The 16,906-nt window shown below is 48.2% G+C and overlaps 1 protein-coding gene across 2 annotated transcripts in view; it reads right to left on the bottom strand.

Annotated features, from left to right (window-relative positions):
* PAX2 (paired box 2) overlaps positions 1–13,324 on the bottom strand; it is a 211,185-nt gene extending 197,861 nt beyond the window's left edge. Inside the window, exons 1-4 of one of the 2 annotated variants that reach the window (XM_063133209.1) lie at positions 13,185–13,280; positions 9,718–9,886; positions 9,383–9,535; positions 8,411–8,608 (exon numbers count right to left, since the gene is read on the bottom strand). In XM_063133209.1, coding sequence (XP_062989279.1) covers positions 8,411–8,608; positions 9,383–9,535; positions 9,718–9,886; positions 13,185–13,227 — 563 coding nt within the window. In that variant the 5' untranslated portion in view covers positions 13,228–13,280. Of the gene's footprint in view, positions 1–8,410; positions 8,609–9,382; positions 9,536–9,717; positions 9,887–13,184 lie in introns of both variants that reach the window. The other variant, XM_063133210.1, reaches the window with a different exon arrangement.
* Between the last annotated feature and the right edge of the window lie 3,582 nt (positions 13,325–16,906).

The raw sequence follows: 16,906 nt of genomic DNA, 5'->3' as shown, positions 1-16,906 counted from the left end.
ACAACCAAAGCCAATGCAAATATCACAGCCTGTGTATCGAGTTGTAATCTGAAAATGGCTTTATCTGAACAAAGGCAAATATGAATTTATTCCTCACCTTGTTCCAATCATCTGAGGCTTACATCATCCATAGATATAACAAACTTTCAAAAAAGACTAATTGTAATTAATAAAATAAAAATAGAAGCAACGGAAACCAAATAAAAGAAGCAGTTAAAACCGAAGGCCAACTAAACCCCCAGAAATAGCAGCATCTAAAAGATAGAAAAACCTGGGCAAATAAGCCTGGGACTTTATAGCTTATCAGACTAAGTGCCAGGCAGCCTTCCATGAGGAGAATTCCAGAGTCGGGGCACCACGGTGAGAAACGCCTCTCCCAGGTCGCCACCCACCTACGTTCCAGTGGCAGGGACAGCCAGAGAATGGCCTCCAAGGGTGATCTAGGTACCCAAATAAGTCATGTGGGAGCAGAAACCATCCTTTGGAGTCCCAAACTACATGCTCCGGAGGTGAAAACATTCACACATAAACCAGGGGAAAGGAACGCATGTCTACTTCTTCTGAGTTTTCAGTCACTCATGCCTAGACCCCACATGATGCATATAACAGCTGACAATTGAAAGGCAGTTCTTCACCATTCAACTTCCTCTATATACTTCCTGCCCCCCCTCTCCTCCCACAAGTACACCAGCTCAAGCAAGTCCACCTGCAGTCACAGCAAGTACCGTGCCAAAATCGCTCTCCAGTTTCCCATACGTTTTCTTTCCCCATGAAAGAGACTTGTTTTTTTTCTGCATCGTTCTCAGGGTGCTTTAAAATTTCTTCCTGGGGTGGGGGCATTTTATTTATTTATTACATTTACAGTATATACTGCCCCATAGCCGAAGCTCTCTGGGCAGTTTACGTTTGAGCTTACCTTATCATTATGGGTTGGGCGAGGGTGGTGTGTGTGTGTGTTTTCTTTCTGTGACACATCTTTCAATTGTTCTGCAGTCTCCCAGTCTGCCTGCACTTCTTGGTCTGAAAAGGCCTCGTGGGGTGGGGCAGAGGGAGATATTTCATGGTATCTTCTCTTGGCTTTAATTGAAATGCAGGAAGCCGGGGAGGCTGTTGGTTCATAAGTAAGGTAGGCACAAGAACCCCAAACCCAACACATGAGAATTTAACTGAAAATTTATTCTCCTTTGAACAGATTTTTTATAAGCAGTTTATTTTCTAGCAGTTTGAGTGAGAATGATCGGGAAAGATGTAGAAGAAATGTTTGGCACAGCGCTTGTACTGGCAGGATGTCAGGTGTGTGGTAATGTAGCACCACCCAAATGGAGTCTCTGGGTGTGCCCCTCTACTTTGTCCCCCACAATGTCTTTCCCATATTATAAACATCACATAAAGATGGTGATTTTGTAGGTTCACTTATGAAACCTAGACAAAAAACAAAACACAGGCGGCCATATTGGTCTACCAGGAAAAACAACAACCAAATAACAGCATGAGCATTAGGAGCAACTTAAAACCACAATGTAAGTGAGCAAGCTTTCAAGATTCACAGAACTCTTCCTCATGCTAGATGTTAAATAAAAAGGCAAGAGCCCCTGGGATTGGAATCCCCTCCCACTGACCACAAACACAAAGATTACCTTGGGGGAAGGATTGGAGTGAGGATTCTCCCTCCCACCCATGGAAAGTTCCTCTTCTGACATAGCAACAAGGAAAAGGGGGGCGGTGGTGGGCAGGGACAGGAGGCAAAGGGCAGCTGTGGGCCTGCTGGATCCACAAGCCTCTCCAGTCCTGTCCCTATACACTAAGCTGTATAGGGACAGGATTTCTGCATTGAGCAGGGGGGGTGGACTTGATGGCCTTGTAGGCCCCTTCCAACTCTGCTATTCTATGATTCTATGACTCAGAGGCCTCTCTAGCTAAATATGCTAAAGAGAAGGAACAGGAGGTGAAACACCTCCATCGTTCTTCTTGTCCTGCCTGCCAGGGCTTAGGATAGAAGAAGGGGTCCAATCGTGGATAGCCCTCTGTCTATAGTGTGGTAAACCCATAGGATTGCCCTCCAAGGTTTCAATCATGTATTTATTTACCTATTGTACTCAGCAGGCCTTACTTCTGAATAGACATGTATAGGAACTTAGGCAACGTAATGAAAAACATTATTTAAAGCCAATAACAATTTCCAGTAGTGCACTTCAATAACATTAGGAAATAACACTGCAGTCTCTCACACCTACTAAATGGCACAGCCTGCCACATGTGGACTACTTCTCAAGCTACATCTATACATCACAATCCCGAAGAGTGATCAGCAAGCCCTTGTGTGCCCTGCAGCGCTAGCTGCATAGGTAGGAAAAAAGCTTCCCTTTCTGCCTGTACTGGAATAACAGATCCAAGACACAGTACAACACAGTGTTACTGGGAAAACTAAACAAAAATAAATACCACTATTACAATTAGTAATAGGTGAATGGTTAATAATGTGATATTCTATTATATTTGTTAATGTTAGAAATTGCCAACTTTGGTTAGCATTTTTTCCCTTTAAAATGTACTATAACTGTATTATTTATAAACCGATTTTTAAAAACAACAACCCTGTATGGGTGATCTACAATGGCCGCATCTGTTGCATCTCACCTCAGAAACATTCCACAGAGTGTGACAGGGAAAGGAAAAGGGGGCAACAGTCATACTTAAAATTAGCGACCTGCACACTTGACTATGGCCATAGCTAGACCTAAGGTTTATCCTGGGATCATCCAGGGTTCGCCCCTGCCTGAGCACTGGATCCCCTGTGTGTCACCTAGATGAACAGGTTTGACCCCTGGATGATCCAGGGATAAACCTGAGGTCTAGCTATGGCTGAAGTGAATCCATTCAAGTGCGCACAATCCATTTTCAACAAAAACAATCGGCTACAGTGGTAGAGATCCACACGGAACAAGCGCAAGTTTGGCAGTTGCTTCGTGTAGGATTGCCAAATGATCAGAAAACATGGTTTGGCCTGCTCCTGTGTTTTTAACAGGGATTTGAACTGCAAAAAAGCAGCAGGTGGCCTTTTTCATGGTGCAACATTATTCTTGGCTAATTGCTAAAGATAAAACTGTTGTTAAAAGCACAGCTACAGGGACTGGTTCAAAATCTGGTGATTCTACTTACACCAGGGATGACCCAAGACATTTTACTGCCTGAAGTAGAGCAACAAATAGCTTCAAAGCCACCCACCCACTCACCCACACACACAATATTCACGATGCAGTAGTAGTAATACTCAGGCCCCACCCTCACCCCCAATCTTTCTTTGGCACCTGAGGCAGAAAAGCCCACAAGTATCCCTCCCCATCTTTCACAATAAAAATACAATAAGAATAAATTATACAACTATCAATTTGCTGCCTTTTCATAACATCCCGAATCAGCTGCCTGGGCCGGCCGGCCACCTCTCTCTACCTAATGGTAGGGCTGGTCCCGCTTCCATGTATCACTCAGCAATTTCAAACCAAAGGTAAAAGGGAACATCAGAATATCATGCAATCCACATAAAGGAGCATAGTGAACGAATATGAAATGAAGTAAGCCAGTGTGGGGTGGGGTGGGGTGGAGGCACACACAAAACACTGAACCAAAAGCATCAGGGAAGCAGCCAGTTTGCATTGGTGATGCAATTTCTACAAAGAAATTATAGAAATTGGGAAGTGCTACCCATTTAAAATACTGATGGGATCAGACCTCTCCATCTTTTTGCTACTTCTAATCTACAGAAATGAAGTCCATTTAATGACATATTTATGTCGCATTACAGGTATAAACCTGCACTATAATCTGCCTTCTCTTGTTTTTATCAACCATAACCTGATTTACTCATTGATTAATATACAGGCATATCTCATTGCTTGTTCACAGGTAGCTGCCTATTTTAGACCACTGATCCCCCCTTTAAGTATTTTGAAAGACCCTGTGAAATGCCACATCTTCTGTTGCATGTTTATGTCATTAAAGTGCACTCTCAGATCTCCCTTAGGACTAAAATGTAGTATGAAAAAGCTTTAATACCAGTCACTATCTTCATAACTGAGATATTGTTTTCCAAACTCTCCCATTCTGATACTAGGATAAATTATACCGAGGTGACTTGCTACTCTTCAAAGCGATACAACTAGATCTGGACTAATGAACCTTCCTTAGGTGCTTAGCTATCCATCTATCTCTCGATTTATATTCTATCCTGTTTCAAAGGCGCGTTACAAAAAAGGCAGAAAAAGAAACAGACACACATACAGCAAAACAGAATATATCTCCAGATGTTTTCAGCACTGATCTGTGATAAATTTATAATGTAGGCAAACATTAATGTAATGGGGAAAGCAATCTGATCCATATTTGCATTTTTGTGAGAGGAGGAGGAGGAGGAGGAGAAGAAGAAGAAGAATGTTGTTGTGATTATTTACAGCGCTTCTAAACTTATTTATTTATTTATCTATCTTATTTTCTATATTTATATACTGCTCCCCATTCAAGAATTTTGGAGTGGTGAATAATACAATAAAAGAATAAATTGAGAAAGACAAGCATCTCTGTGTACAAAGTTTGATTACACAGATCTTTAAAAGAGAAGATGAAGAAAAATCCAATTCAAACTGCTCTTAAGACTCCAATCACTGACACAAACAATGAAGTTGCAGCTCAAAGATGAGTGATTCTTGTTCTTCTTCATGAAAGAGAACAAAAATTCTCTGCTTTCCCCAATTATCTCACACTTCTTATAGTTTAAAGACATCAGGTCTGAAGCATGTTATGAATGCATCATCTACCAATATTAGTGTTTGCAAATTTAATACTATTTTAATGTTCAAGAGGAAATGCCTTCTCTTTTAGAGGCAATGGAGGACCATTCTATAACAAATCGGTAAATAATAGTGTAAACATGAATTTGCAGGCAACATTTGCAAAATGAAAACAAGAATTATAGGGCATAATTTTAAAATGCATTCCACATGCAAAATTATTTGTTTGTGTAATCCTCCCAATATTTGTCAACAGCAGAAGAGTACTTGATTTGAATTTTAAACTTAACCTTAATTTCTCTCTCTTCTCTTTTGAAGTTTTCCATTAGAAGCTAATGGAAGAAAAGTGTACTCAGAGGAAGAAGTATCAGATTTTTCTGAGGTGTCTAATCCTCCTCTATTTCTCAATAGTGTTCCTTGCTTTAAACTGAATTATTTCTTACATGCCTCAGTTTCCAGGATACAATTCCCAGATGAGTGAAAGGAAGGAGCAAAAAACACAAGACAGTGGCATTTCAAAGAATTGCACTAATACAGCTTTTAATCATTAGGAGAACAAAAAGGGCATCTTCAGATAACTATTCAGGAACCACTTTATGCAATAATATTTATAGTGAACTGCCCAGGGAGCTTCGGCTATTGGGCAGTATAAAAATGCAATAAATAATAATAATATAGTATTTCTTAGAAATACTTGCCAAAGGTATGGTCAGATTTAATGACAAAGTGTTGCTTATGTTAGCATATTTAACTCCATTTCAGGGAAAGATTGAACAATGGACAGACAAATCAAGGTCTCCCAGTTAAAGTGATACCAAATTGCATTCGGGGAATGCCTGATTCTCAAGCTGATGCGCAGGTCTTGTACATACATAATGATTTATGGAATGATTTGCTGCAGTTTCCCATGGAAGATTCTTCTTACTCAGGTGAGTTGTCATCTAGTCAATATTTAAAAATAAACTAGTAGCAACTTAGAGAACATAGAACATTCCTCTTGATGCAGCAACCAATGGGTGAAACATTAGGGTCCTGATCCAGAAAACTGGTAACAGCAGAAGACTACATGGATCAATGAGACCGACATGAGACTTTGGAATGGGGGTTCACTATGGATAAGGAATGGAATTCTTCATGTTGTACTGGATGTGTTCCCGCCGCCCATGGCTTTTGCACAACTGGTACAGCACACCCACATACTGAGAGCAGATGTGTGCACCAGTGTTCATGGCAGTGTGGGTTATGTGCTGCTTCCCCAACAGACAATGAACACACACACCCACACCCACACACACACAGAACTAAGGTGGATGCCTGATGGTGTTGCCTTAGGCTGCCAACAGCAGCTTTTCTGCACTAGCCAAGGAAGTTGTGCTGCTCTCAGGAGGATCATCCTTTTCCTTCTCAAACCCTAATAAATAAATAAAAAACCCTCTGCTTGCACTTTTGAGGCACTGAACTCTTCCCCCTCCTGACTATCCTTCTGCAGCTGACTCCAAAAGTGTCCAAATGTTAAACTGTTACTATTTCAGTACCTAAAAAAGACAGTAGAATCTGGGTATATTTTTTAGGAGGGTATATAATTAGCCAATCAGTATCATGTTACTCTATTCATAACTTAATAACCATTTTAATACAAATGGCACACACAGGGATAATTTCCAGGGATAGTCTAGCAGTATATTACAAAGAGACGAGGGTGTCAGGGGGATCTTTTTTAGCCAAGGTACATTCTCCTAGTTAATTTTACCTGCTGTTTTGAGATGATTTGGGATAATTCCACATCATTTCCAAAAATATTAAGTGCAATTGATAGAAGATGCCAGTTAGAAAAATGCCTTCTAGCTGTTAACATTTTGGGTTGGGGTGGGTATCTGTTGGAGCCAAATGAATTACCAAAGCATTGTTTGCAAAGTGTTCCGTTTTTTTAAAAGCCTAAATTTTCTATGTATTGCGCAATTAACTATTTAGCAAAGCAGCTGTAGAGATGGATGCTATAGACTGCTATGTCCATCTGGATACAAGTGTCTCTATGGGACCACTTTCTATATTACCTTTTTCTACATGGAGATTCATAATCTTTGCTACCACCAGCAGCTGCCCCATTCTGCTATTCACAGCAGAAAATACTCTTGCTTCTCAGATGGTTTATTCTAAAAGGCCTCCACATGGAAAATAATACTCAACCCTGGCTTCTTCCTTTACTCCTTAGAGGAACATGCAGCCCCCGAAGATTGGGTGAATGTTAGGTATCCCTGAAAACTGTTACATTTTTTAATCTGCACAAATATGTAGCCTGCATTAATTAATTTGTAATTAGTGACAACTGAACATTCTTGTGGTTGTGTTACACATCTCAGTGATACGCTGTCTTCCATTTTCAAGCACAACTAATTGCATTCCTGCCCAAAGCACAACCTCTGTGTCACCGCACGGCATCTTTATCTTTCCACGTTAGCACCTAGAATGGTGTGTAGTGGCATGTCTCTGCTTCTACTCGTTTATGTTTCTCAGTGTGTGTTCTACCTGTTGCGGGTGTGCAAATCCTCTCTCAGCGTTGTGTTTGAAACTGCTGTCTGGGTGATTCTGAGACAGTGTTGTCCCAGTACATGTTTTGTAACAGTTTATATAAACTTCAGTTTACACACACCTGGCTAGATAGATAGGCATACTATTCAAATGCTTTGGGAGACACAACTATAGAGTTATGCGCAAGGGCGGCATTTTGTATCATACACATTTGGACCTCATATATCCAGAAATTTTGAAATTAAAATATGACATGAATTAAAATATTGACAAAGCTGTAGTCATACTAAAATCTAGACAGTGCCAAACAGCAAACAACATTGCAAGTGTGCAAGCACATACACAGACATGCACACCTCTTTGTAACCCTTGACCTACGGAAAAACCCTTTTCAGAAGTTTCTCAAACTCCTGAGGGGCTCAGTCAGGTGCGGAGGGTCCCCTCTTCCTCGAGGAAGCTTCATTGCCAGGGGGGAAAGAAAGGGCTCTTCTCTGTGGTAGTGCAGGGGGAGTCAAGTCTGTTTGTTTAAGGCAAATAACCATTTGGTATTTTAATGGCTCAGCAGTGCAGGACTGTGATCATCTGAAGATATAGGAGTGTTTCATCTTTTGAGGTGAAATTGCCAAGAAGTTGCCCTTCCTTCCCGGGGAGGCAAAGACACTTTCCCACCGGACCCTCGCCATGCCAACTGCACACGGGAGTATGGGGGCCTGGGTGTAACTATGATGATTTCCCCTTTCTAGAGCCTAAGCAAACCAAAACCAACTCCTTCCAAAGTCTGCCATAGCTAGCCAATAAAAGCTGCCCGGGTCCCAACAGGCACACCCTACGGCTCCTGGAAAGACAGATGCAGAAGAAAGCAAGGCGGCGGTGGGGTGGAGAGGCCGGCCAGTTGCTAGGCCGGAGCCCTCCTTCCTGCTTTCTCTTCCGCGGAAGGGAGGCCGGGATCCCCCAGAGCCTCAAGCCGGGTCTGCAGGAGGGGATGGAGTTCGGGAGCGGCGGGGCTGAGGGGGTCGCAAGGGAGGCCATCCGGCGGGGCTAAGGGAGGGCGAGGCCCCGGCAGGGTCGGGCTGCCCTCGTGTGCGCGCGTGGCTTACCGGTTGATGGAGGACACGCTGGGGACCGTGTCGTTGTCGCAGATCCCTTCGGCCAGGAGCCGGTCGCGGATCTCCCACGCAAACATGGTCGGGTTTTGCCTCTTGTACTCGGCGATTTTATCCACGACTTTGGGGGTCGCCACTTTAGGCTTGGACCCTCCGATCACCCCAGGTTTGATGCTACCTGTCTCGTAGTACCTGCCAGTGCAAAGAGAGGTTCAGCTGCGGCCCCCGGCCTGGGCGAGACGCCTCGACCCCGGGCGCGAGCACTTGCCCGAAGGCTTGGGGGCGATTTGCAGCCACCCCCTCCCTCCAGGGGAAGCCGTCCCGGGGCGGGGGGAGGAGACCCTCGTGGAGGGGGCCACGGCCCAGAGGGGCCCGGATCCTCGACAGGCCGGCGCCCGGAATGCGGCTCGGGGCTTCCCCGGATCTGGGGCGTTGGGCGCGCTTCTCCCGGGCCGCCGAGAAGCGGCTGCTCGAGCCAGGCCCGGGCCGCCCTGGGCCCCCTCCCCGCTCGTGCGACCTGCAGCGGGCAGGAGTGAGCTACTCGCGCTCCCCAATGAGGGGAGAGCGGCGGGGAAAAGCACACGCGCCCCGCCACCCCCCGCCCCGGGTCAAGGGGGCTGCTGCTTCTCCGTGGGGTCTCGGGCCCCTTCCCCGCTGGACCACAACCACACAGGCTGGCGCCCTCCTGCCCTCCTCCTCCTCCTCCTCCTCCGCGCGCTGGAGACCCCTCCGGGAGGGGGGCTTTGCAAGGGGCGGTGGCGGTGGCGGTGAGGGTGAGCCTAGGCTTGGCTGCCGGCTGCCGGGGCGTCCCTTGCTCCGTGCCTGCCCCGGGGGCCCCCTCCGCCGCATGCACCGAGGCCGGCCGCCTCTTCTCCCCGCTCCCCATCTGAGCGGCGCTGTGCTGGAGGCCGGCGGGGGCGTCTACTCGGCAAAAGGCCGCCTGCCGGCCTGCTGGTTCCTGCTGACCTGGGGGTGGAGAGAAAGTAGGGCCCGGCCTGGCTTAGCTGGGAGGCGGGGAGGGGAGACTTGCAGGCTGGTCGCACAGCACAGTGGGTTGCAATCGGTTTGTTCCTTTGCTTGTTTGGCTTTTCCCCCTCTTTTCGAACCCACAGCAGGTCCCTGTTTTAAGATAGTTCCAGACAAAACAAAGCAGAAGGAGGAGGGTGGGTAGGGTGGCGCGCCGCCCGCGCGGAGCCCCCCCGGGCCAGGGCCGAGCAGCGGACGGCGGGGGCGCGAAGGCTTCTCGGGGGAGCGGAGGACCAGGCCTGCTGCCCGCCCCGCCCGCCGCGGCCCAGGCTTACCTGCCCAGGATCTTGCTGACACAGCCGTGGCTGACCCGCAGCTGCCGGGAGATGTCGCAGGGTCGCACCCCCTGGTGAGCCAGCTCCACGATCCTTTGCCTCACCACGTCAGGCAGCGGCCTTCCGTTCACAAACACCCCCCCGAGCTGGTTGACACCCCCGTGCCCTGCTGGGGAGAGAGAATAAAAACACAAAAGCCCACGCACACGGGGGGGGGGGGGGAGAGAAAAAAAAGCATTAGTCGGGGCCGTCAAGCTGGGCAAATCTCCAACGGCGGGGGGGGGGAGGGCGCGGGTGGCAGGCGGAGGGGGGGGCGCGGAAGGAAGGAAGGAAGGAAGGAAGGAAGGACGGGCTTTACCCTGCAGGGGCTCTTATCCTGACCCGGGACGATTCTGGATGTTCCCTTGGCCATGGTCTGCAGGGCGCTTGAAAAACGGGACCCCATATCCACCCCCCCCATGAGGGAGGGCTCCAGACTGGGGCTGGGGGCGAGCTGCTCGGCGCGGGACAAATCTCTCCCTCTTCAAGTTACGACTTCTCTTATTTTCCACCCTGCTTCGCCCGCGTTCTCCAACACCGGGGCTTCTATCCCATTGGCGTAGCCCTAGGCATGAGTGGGGCTGCTCAGGGCGCCCCCCCTCAAGTTTAATACTTCTTCTGACATGGAAAATTGGTTTCGTCGATAGGAATATTTCGAAAATGCAATAAAAGAAAGATTCGGTCTTTATTCTGGGTTTTACAATTCTCCCTCTCCTTTCCATTATGTACATTTATCTATCAACACATTTTTTTAAAATCTCTCTCCCTTTATAATGGATAATTTTCCAGGGGTATGGTAAAAAATATATATGCCAAATGCAGGTGTATCTTGTTCTATTTTAAGGAGTCTTTTTCGTGCAATATAAAAAATCCCCTTTATTGTCTCTTCTTCAGACAACCTTCAAGATCGGTTGCCTTTAAAATATTACATTTATGATTCAGCTGGAGCCAGTGGGGCAGAAGCCTAACCCCGTCTCCTGAAACTGAGAGGTAGGAATCTCAAGGAGGTGATTTCAATCCAGCGTCCAGCAGAATATTTATCTTCTGTTGTTCGGCATCGTTCTGTGCGTTTTATTCGCAAGCGATTCCCAATCCCCTCTCTTAGAGCTCGGTCCGCAAACCTGTTAAGCCTAAATATTTGCATTTCGCACGATCTCTCCCAAATGAACTCTTCAGTGGCCTTAGGCTGCCTGGGAACCCCCCGCCCCAATCCCTTTTGTGTCTCCCTGGATTGGGGTGCCCGAGCCACGTAAAGGGTCAAGAGGTCCCTGGAGTGATTCTCTCCACCAGAGACGGCGCGCCGCCCGTCCACAGCGCACCCGCCTCACGGCTGCAGCGCCCGCACCGACCTAACCTTTGCTGCTTCTCCGGCGAGAGGGAAAAAGAGATCTTACGATGATTTTGCGGCTTGCTGAAAAATGATCTGTTTGTATTTTTGTGGAGTTCCTCTCCCACCCCTTTCTCATTGTTTGTGACACTGACTTATTGGCTCTGAACTTAGTGGAAACTCTCATTGCCCTGCGATCGATCCCAGTCCTGCTCGCAAATAGAGTTTTTTCATCTCGTCCCCAGCACCCTCTAGGATGCTAAACCACGATTAGCTTTTTAACCAGGTTTCGTGCCTATTTACTGGCATGTAAGCTGTACAGAAATACGCCGCCGCCGCCGCCGCCCCTCCAACTGCCACGGTTTTGTCTTCAGTATTACGAATTGGCAGAGAAGGGAGGGGATTTCAGACCGTGTCGTCCCCCCAACCCGCGCCGCCGCCACGCACCCTATTGGGGGGGGGGGCTGAATGGCCCCTCTTTCTCACTATGTATCTGTTTGTTTTCTTCATTTGTCTGGGTCACCTTTTGCAGATGTTGCCTCTAAAGTTACAAGCAGGCAATTTCTCCAGCACCTCATTCCTAAATAATTCAAAGCACCTTTGATAACTCGCATTACAAGAGTATTAAAAGGCAACAGATGCAAAAAAGATTAAGGAATTAATAATTCAGATTATTGCACCTGCTTCTTCTTAACAACACCATTCCAAGTTTGAATTCACTTAGATCCGGTATTTCGGTTCCAGTCCTTCCTTTGTACTATAGATGCAGTTTGTCTGCCCAGCTTTTAAATGCTGTTGGAGGCGAAATTCCTCCATCTCAAAAAAAAAAAAAAAAAAAAAAAAAGCATTTGTAGAAGGGAATTAAAGCCTTCCAACGAGTCACCTTATCTTAGTTTTATATGTAATCTGGAATTGATCCTATTAAAACGTTTTCAGATTAAATTAAGGCTAGAACCATTTCAGTTATCTTTGATAAAGGCCTGTAATAGACATAAAATGTATAAATGTGCAGAATACTTGTATAAAATACAGCCCCGGTCCGTGGGAAATTGCTCTGAAACAACACATTTCTTGATGTAAAATATTTAATGCATTTGGTTGGCATATTTTTTTCTTTCTAAAAGTATGTTTAAGTCCTTATACATTACTTTTTATATAAATTATTTTAAGCGATATGGCATATTATGCTCAAAAATTAAGGGCTTCTAAAGTTAGGAGAAATATGTCAAAAGTTGGGGACTAATTTAATTATTCATTTACTAACTCTACTATTACATTATTTCACTCTAGCTTCATTTAAATGTTCAAAATTCAGAATTGTTTTCCCTTTACATTTTTTGTTTATTATATTGGGGTGATGAGGAAACATAAGAAGGTGGGTTTTTCCCCTCGTCAGGAAATATATTTGTTACAGATTGAAACAATTCAGACGTCCTCTGTCTCCGTGTCAGAAATGTGATTAAAATAAAGGCCAGGGTTGGGGGAAATCCAACTGAAAGATTAACACCTCCCCCGCTCCCAACTTTTGAAAAGATAATTTACTCGAACTGTCCTTAAAATCCGTATTATTATTATTTTTAAAAAATAAAAATAAATCTCCACTCCTATCAGGGATGACATTTTCGCTCCTTTGCACCATTTATAAATCAGCTAACAGACGATCTCAGGTGTATGGCAAGATATAGATTTATACGGACCTTTTGTATTCTGTCACGCAGGTTTTATCCTGTCTATCTCAAGCCATAAGTTTCCTTTTTAGAGGGAAGAACTCCTCAGAAGTGTTTCAAAGGTTGGAATGCGTCCGTCCGAAAGAGAGTTGTGAGCAGAGGTCGGATCTCCCCTCCCTCCCTCCCCCCGGACCGAAGCGGCCAGGGGCTGCCGCCGCGTCCCCAAAGTGTGGGGTGCGGGGTCCCCTCTAGAGAGCCCCCCCTCCGCCCGCCCGCGCGAGCCAGGGCCCTCCTGCAGGGGTGGGGACGGGCGCCCGGCCTTCCTCCGGGTGAACCTTCCAAGCGGCGGGGCGAGCGCGGCGGCGAGGCGGGAGCCGGGCGAGAGGGTCGCAGGTGCGGCGGCGCGGCGGGCGCGGGCTGCGGCCGGTACTCACGGTGCATCGCGGAGAAGGGGTCTGCTTTGCAGTGCATATCCATGGGGAGGCAGAGGAAGGGGAAGAAGTCGGCGGAAGCCGCCGTGTCGCCCCGGAGAGTCAACTTCAGGACTTGGGGGAGAATCGGGCGGACGAGCCGGCGCGGGCGCCGAGCGAGGAGCGGAGGCTGGCGGGCCGCGGCGAACGCCCCCGGCCGCCTGCCTGCCTGCCTGCCTGTGCGTGCCGGGCCGCCCTCAGCCCGTCCTGGGCCGGCGAGCGACGGCAGCCGTCTTGCTGGCGCGGCGGCAGCGGCGGCGCTCACAGTCCCCCGGCGGAGCGCGGGCAGGTGCGGGGCATGGCGGGCCCGGGCGCGCTGGGGCTCCTGCCCGGGTCGGCGGCTCCCCGCAGTTCAGCGAAGTTCGAGGAGAAGCGGCGGATCCGGGCGCTCCCTCCCTGGCGGCGGCGGCGGCGGCGGCAGCGGCAGCAGCAGCCTCGGCCTCGGCCGCTCCGGCGAAGGACACCCGGCAGCGCCTCTTGCTCCGTCCAGACTTGTCCCTCGCCCTCCGCCCCCCCGCCACCGCCGCCGCCCCGCCGTGCCTTTCCGCGCAAGGTGGGGATGTGCTTGCCACGAGCTTTGCCTGGAGAATGGAGCTGCCACCGCCAGTGTGTGCCTCTCTAAAAGCGGCAAAGCCCCCTCCAGCTCGCACCCCAGCACCCCCTACACATACACACACACACCTCCACCCAGCCCTCCCTCCCTCCCTCCCCTCCCTCCTCTCCTCCCCTCCCCTCCCCTCCCTCTCGCGCTCGCCCTCCCCCTTTCGCCGGGCAGAGAGATGGATGACTTGTCAGACAAAGGCAATAGATTCCAACACTCCCGGATTCGCCAACGCGCAGCGCCCGGGCTCCTGCCGGGAGGTCCGCCGCTCGGTCAGCCCCCTAATACCAATACCAATAAATTGGCTGGAGAGGGGGCAGGGCAGGGCGGGGGAGGGCAGGGCAGGGCGGGGGACCGAGCGGCAGGCCAGGCAGGGGCGCGCCACGGCCAGCCAGGACCCACTCGGGCGAGGGGCGAGCGAGGGGCATGGCACACCTGGCCCGCTCCGGCGCCCGGTCCTCCTCGCTGCTTTGTTTCCCGGGGGCGGGGGGCAGGGGGCACTTTCGCAATGAATGCGGGTCTGCGTGGCTGTGTGAGTGTTCGGGGGGGGCAAAAGCACTTTCCCCGCCGCCATTATTTGTTTAGCTGTCGGAGGCCTCGGCTGTAAGAATGTCAGTTGCGGAACCCCATAAAACGGTCGGGATCGAAACCCGGCCGCCCCCCTTCCTGCCCGGTGTTCCTCCATCAAATGAAACCGAAACACTCGCTCGCGAGGTGTTTTTACAGCCCCGTCTGCGAAGCCAGTCTCTGCGGACGCCTCTTCAGCGCAGGCGACTCTGCCCTAATCCGGTTGTCGATCGGGCGGCGGTCACCGGGGGAGTAGGGAACCTGCCTCCCCGTTCCCCAGACTGCGCCGCTGGGAAGCGGGGCCCCGAAGTCCGCGCGACTCGCCTTGCAAAGAGCTGGCTCTTGCGGATCAGCTGATGGAAGGATTTCGGGGGAGTGAGTTGAACTGCCTCAAACCGAGGTACTTATGCCTAAGTGGACTGAGGACCGAGCAACCTCGCATACTCGAAATGGGGCTGCCCCAACCGCGTTCACTCAGAAGTAAGTCCCTTTGAATTCGATGGGTCTTACTTCCAAGTAAATATGTTGAGGTTTTGGGATTCACCTGGGACTTCTGATTACCCCAGATCCTTGTCAGGGGGATGTACAGCTGTGTTGGCATTATTATTTCATTCTTTTTTTTTTTAAAAAAAAAAAAACCACACATATTGCGTCTTATTTATCTTTCTGACTTTTTTAATTTATTTGCCTCTCGTCTTTTTTTCTGGATAACTTTTATTTGTATTTTTAATATATTATTTTGTCCAGTAAAGTGATTTATTATCTATTTCAGAAACTGCTCCTAAAGGAGGTGAGTTTGACTTCACAAATACCTACAGGAAACTGAAAAGCGTCGTCTACCTGAGGTTAATAAAGAGACAGATGTGAATAGGTGCCATTTGCTACTAGCTCCATTTTTTGTTTTCTTCCATGAAGTGAAACGTCGCTCAGCCGCCTCCTTTGATCCATCCTCCCCACCTCTCCGCTTATCTGTCACAAACTAACCTCTTTGTTTAATAACCAGTTAAGTCAAGAATCTCCTTGATTAAATATTCCCCCCCCTCTCATAAATCAAATTGGCACTTAAGAGGATGTTCTGTCTCTGTCTTTTCCTCTCGTTTCTTCAGTGTGTTTACAAAAACTTCTGAAATAGATAACCCACTGTTTTTGGCCACTGTGTTGTACGGTTATATTAATTTTGAGGTCCCCGAATGTATTTCTGCCTGGTGGCAGCGCGGCAGCCCAATCCCACCCAGAAAGGGCCAGCATTAAATTAGGGATCCAGCTGCCATGAAAATGGTTCACCAGCAGTTATTATATGTATGCGATGTGACTAAATGGATTCTAATAATCGAATCTGCGATTAACTGTTTTGTGAATTGCTGGCTATTATTGCACTATATAATTTCTTGAAATTCACCAATAAACATTTTTCATTGAATTTTATATCATTCATATATATATATATATATATATATATATTCTGTTTTATTTCACACACATGCATGCCCCTGCACACGGATCTCTTTAGAATACACGTCAGTATCATTTGATAGTATATAATCATACTGTGTCCTATTTCTCCCCCCCCCTCGCCCCGCCCGCGCGGTCCCCGATTGAATTCCCTTCACCCACCTCAGACTTTTCCACTAACTCCTTTGAGGAGAGCAGACGAAGCTGTAGGTAAAGAAAGGAGTTCTTCCCTCCCACTCCCGACCAGGGCGGAGTTGGAATCTGGGTGGCGGCGGAAGTGGGACCCGGCTCTGGATATAGGTGGAAAACGGATTTGCTTTGAACCAAATCTGGACGGCAGAGCAAGGATGAAGTCCCTTCCCACGTGGCGCCTGAAGATGGCGCTGTGCGGTTTGCTTTTCCTGCAAATTCCATAACCAGATCCAGGAAAAAGTTTCAAGCTAAACGTATTTTAACTTAATCTCTCATCCAGTAGCTGCAGCAATTTTTCCAATAGCTGAGCCTGTATTTGAGTGGGGCACACAAAAGGCACAGAGAACTCAACAAAAACTTTATTCAAATTAGCCCCAGCGTCTCCATCTCTCTCTCTTTCTGACTGGAAAGAAAATAAGGCAACCCCTGGAATTTAAGCTTATTTCTTCCACAGTGCAGAGCGTTTGTGGAAGAATTACCCCTGCAGGACTCCCAAATCCACCTCTTAATTTTAAATCCCAGCAACCGCCTCTGTCGATCAACTAACAGCAGTAACGTAAGGCCCACCCTGCCAGTTCTGAGCCATCCTCCTTCCTTCCTGCCTGCCTGCCTGCCTGCCTTCGCAGCCCCGTTCTCAGGAAGCTCTTGTTCAGCGCTCCACCCAGTTCCCAGCCCTCCCCGCGCCGCCATTAACACACGGGGGAGTTCATTCTGTCTTGGACCAGGTTTATTTGTTGAACCTACATTTAGAAGAAAATAGTCCGGATGGTGGGACGAACGAGTGGAAGGAGTGAGGGTCTATTTATTTTCGAGTTTATAAAGGAGGAGAAAAATCCTTGCACACGATTTCCAGAATAAATTTTCGAATGAAATT

This window comes from Elgaria multicarinata, chromosome 8 (genome assembly GCF_023053635.1).
Source record: "Elgaria multicarinata webbii isolate HBS135686 ecotype San Diego chromosome 8, rElgMul1.1.pri, whole genome shotgun sequence".
Lineage (NCBI taxonomy): Eukaryota > Metazoa > Chordata > Lepidosauria > Squamata > Anguidae > Elgaria > Elgaria multicarinata.
This window is presented reverse-complemented; position numbering and strand designations above follow the sequence as displayed.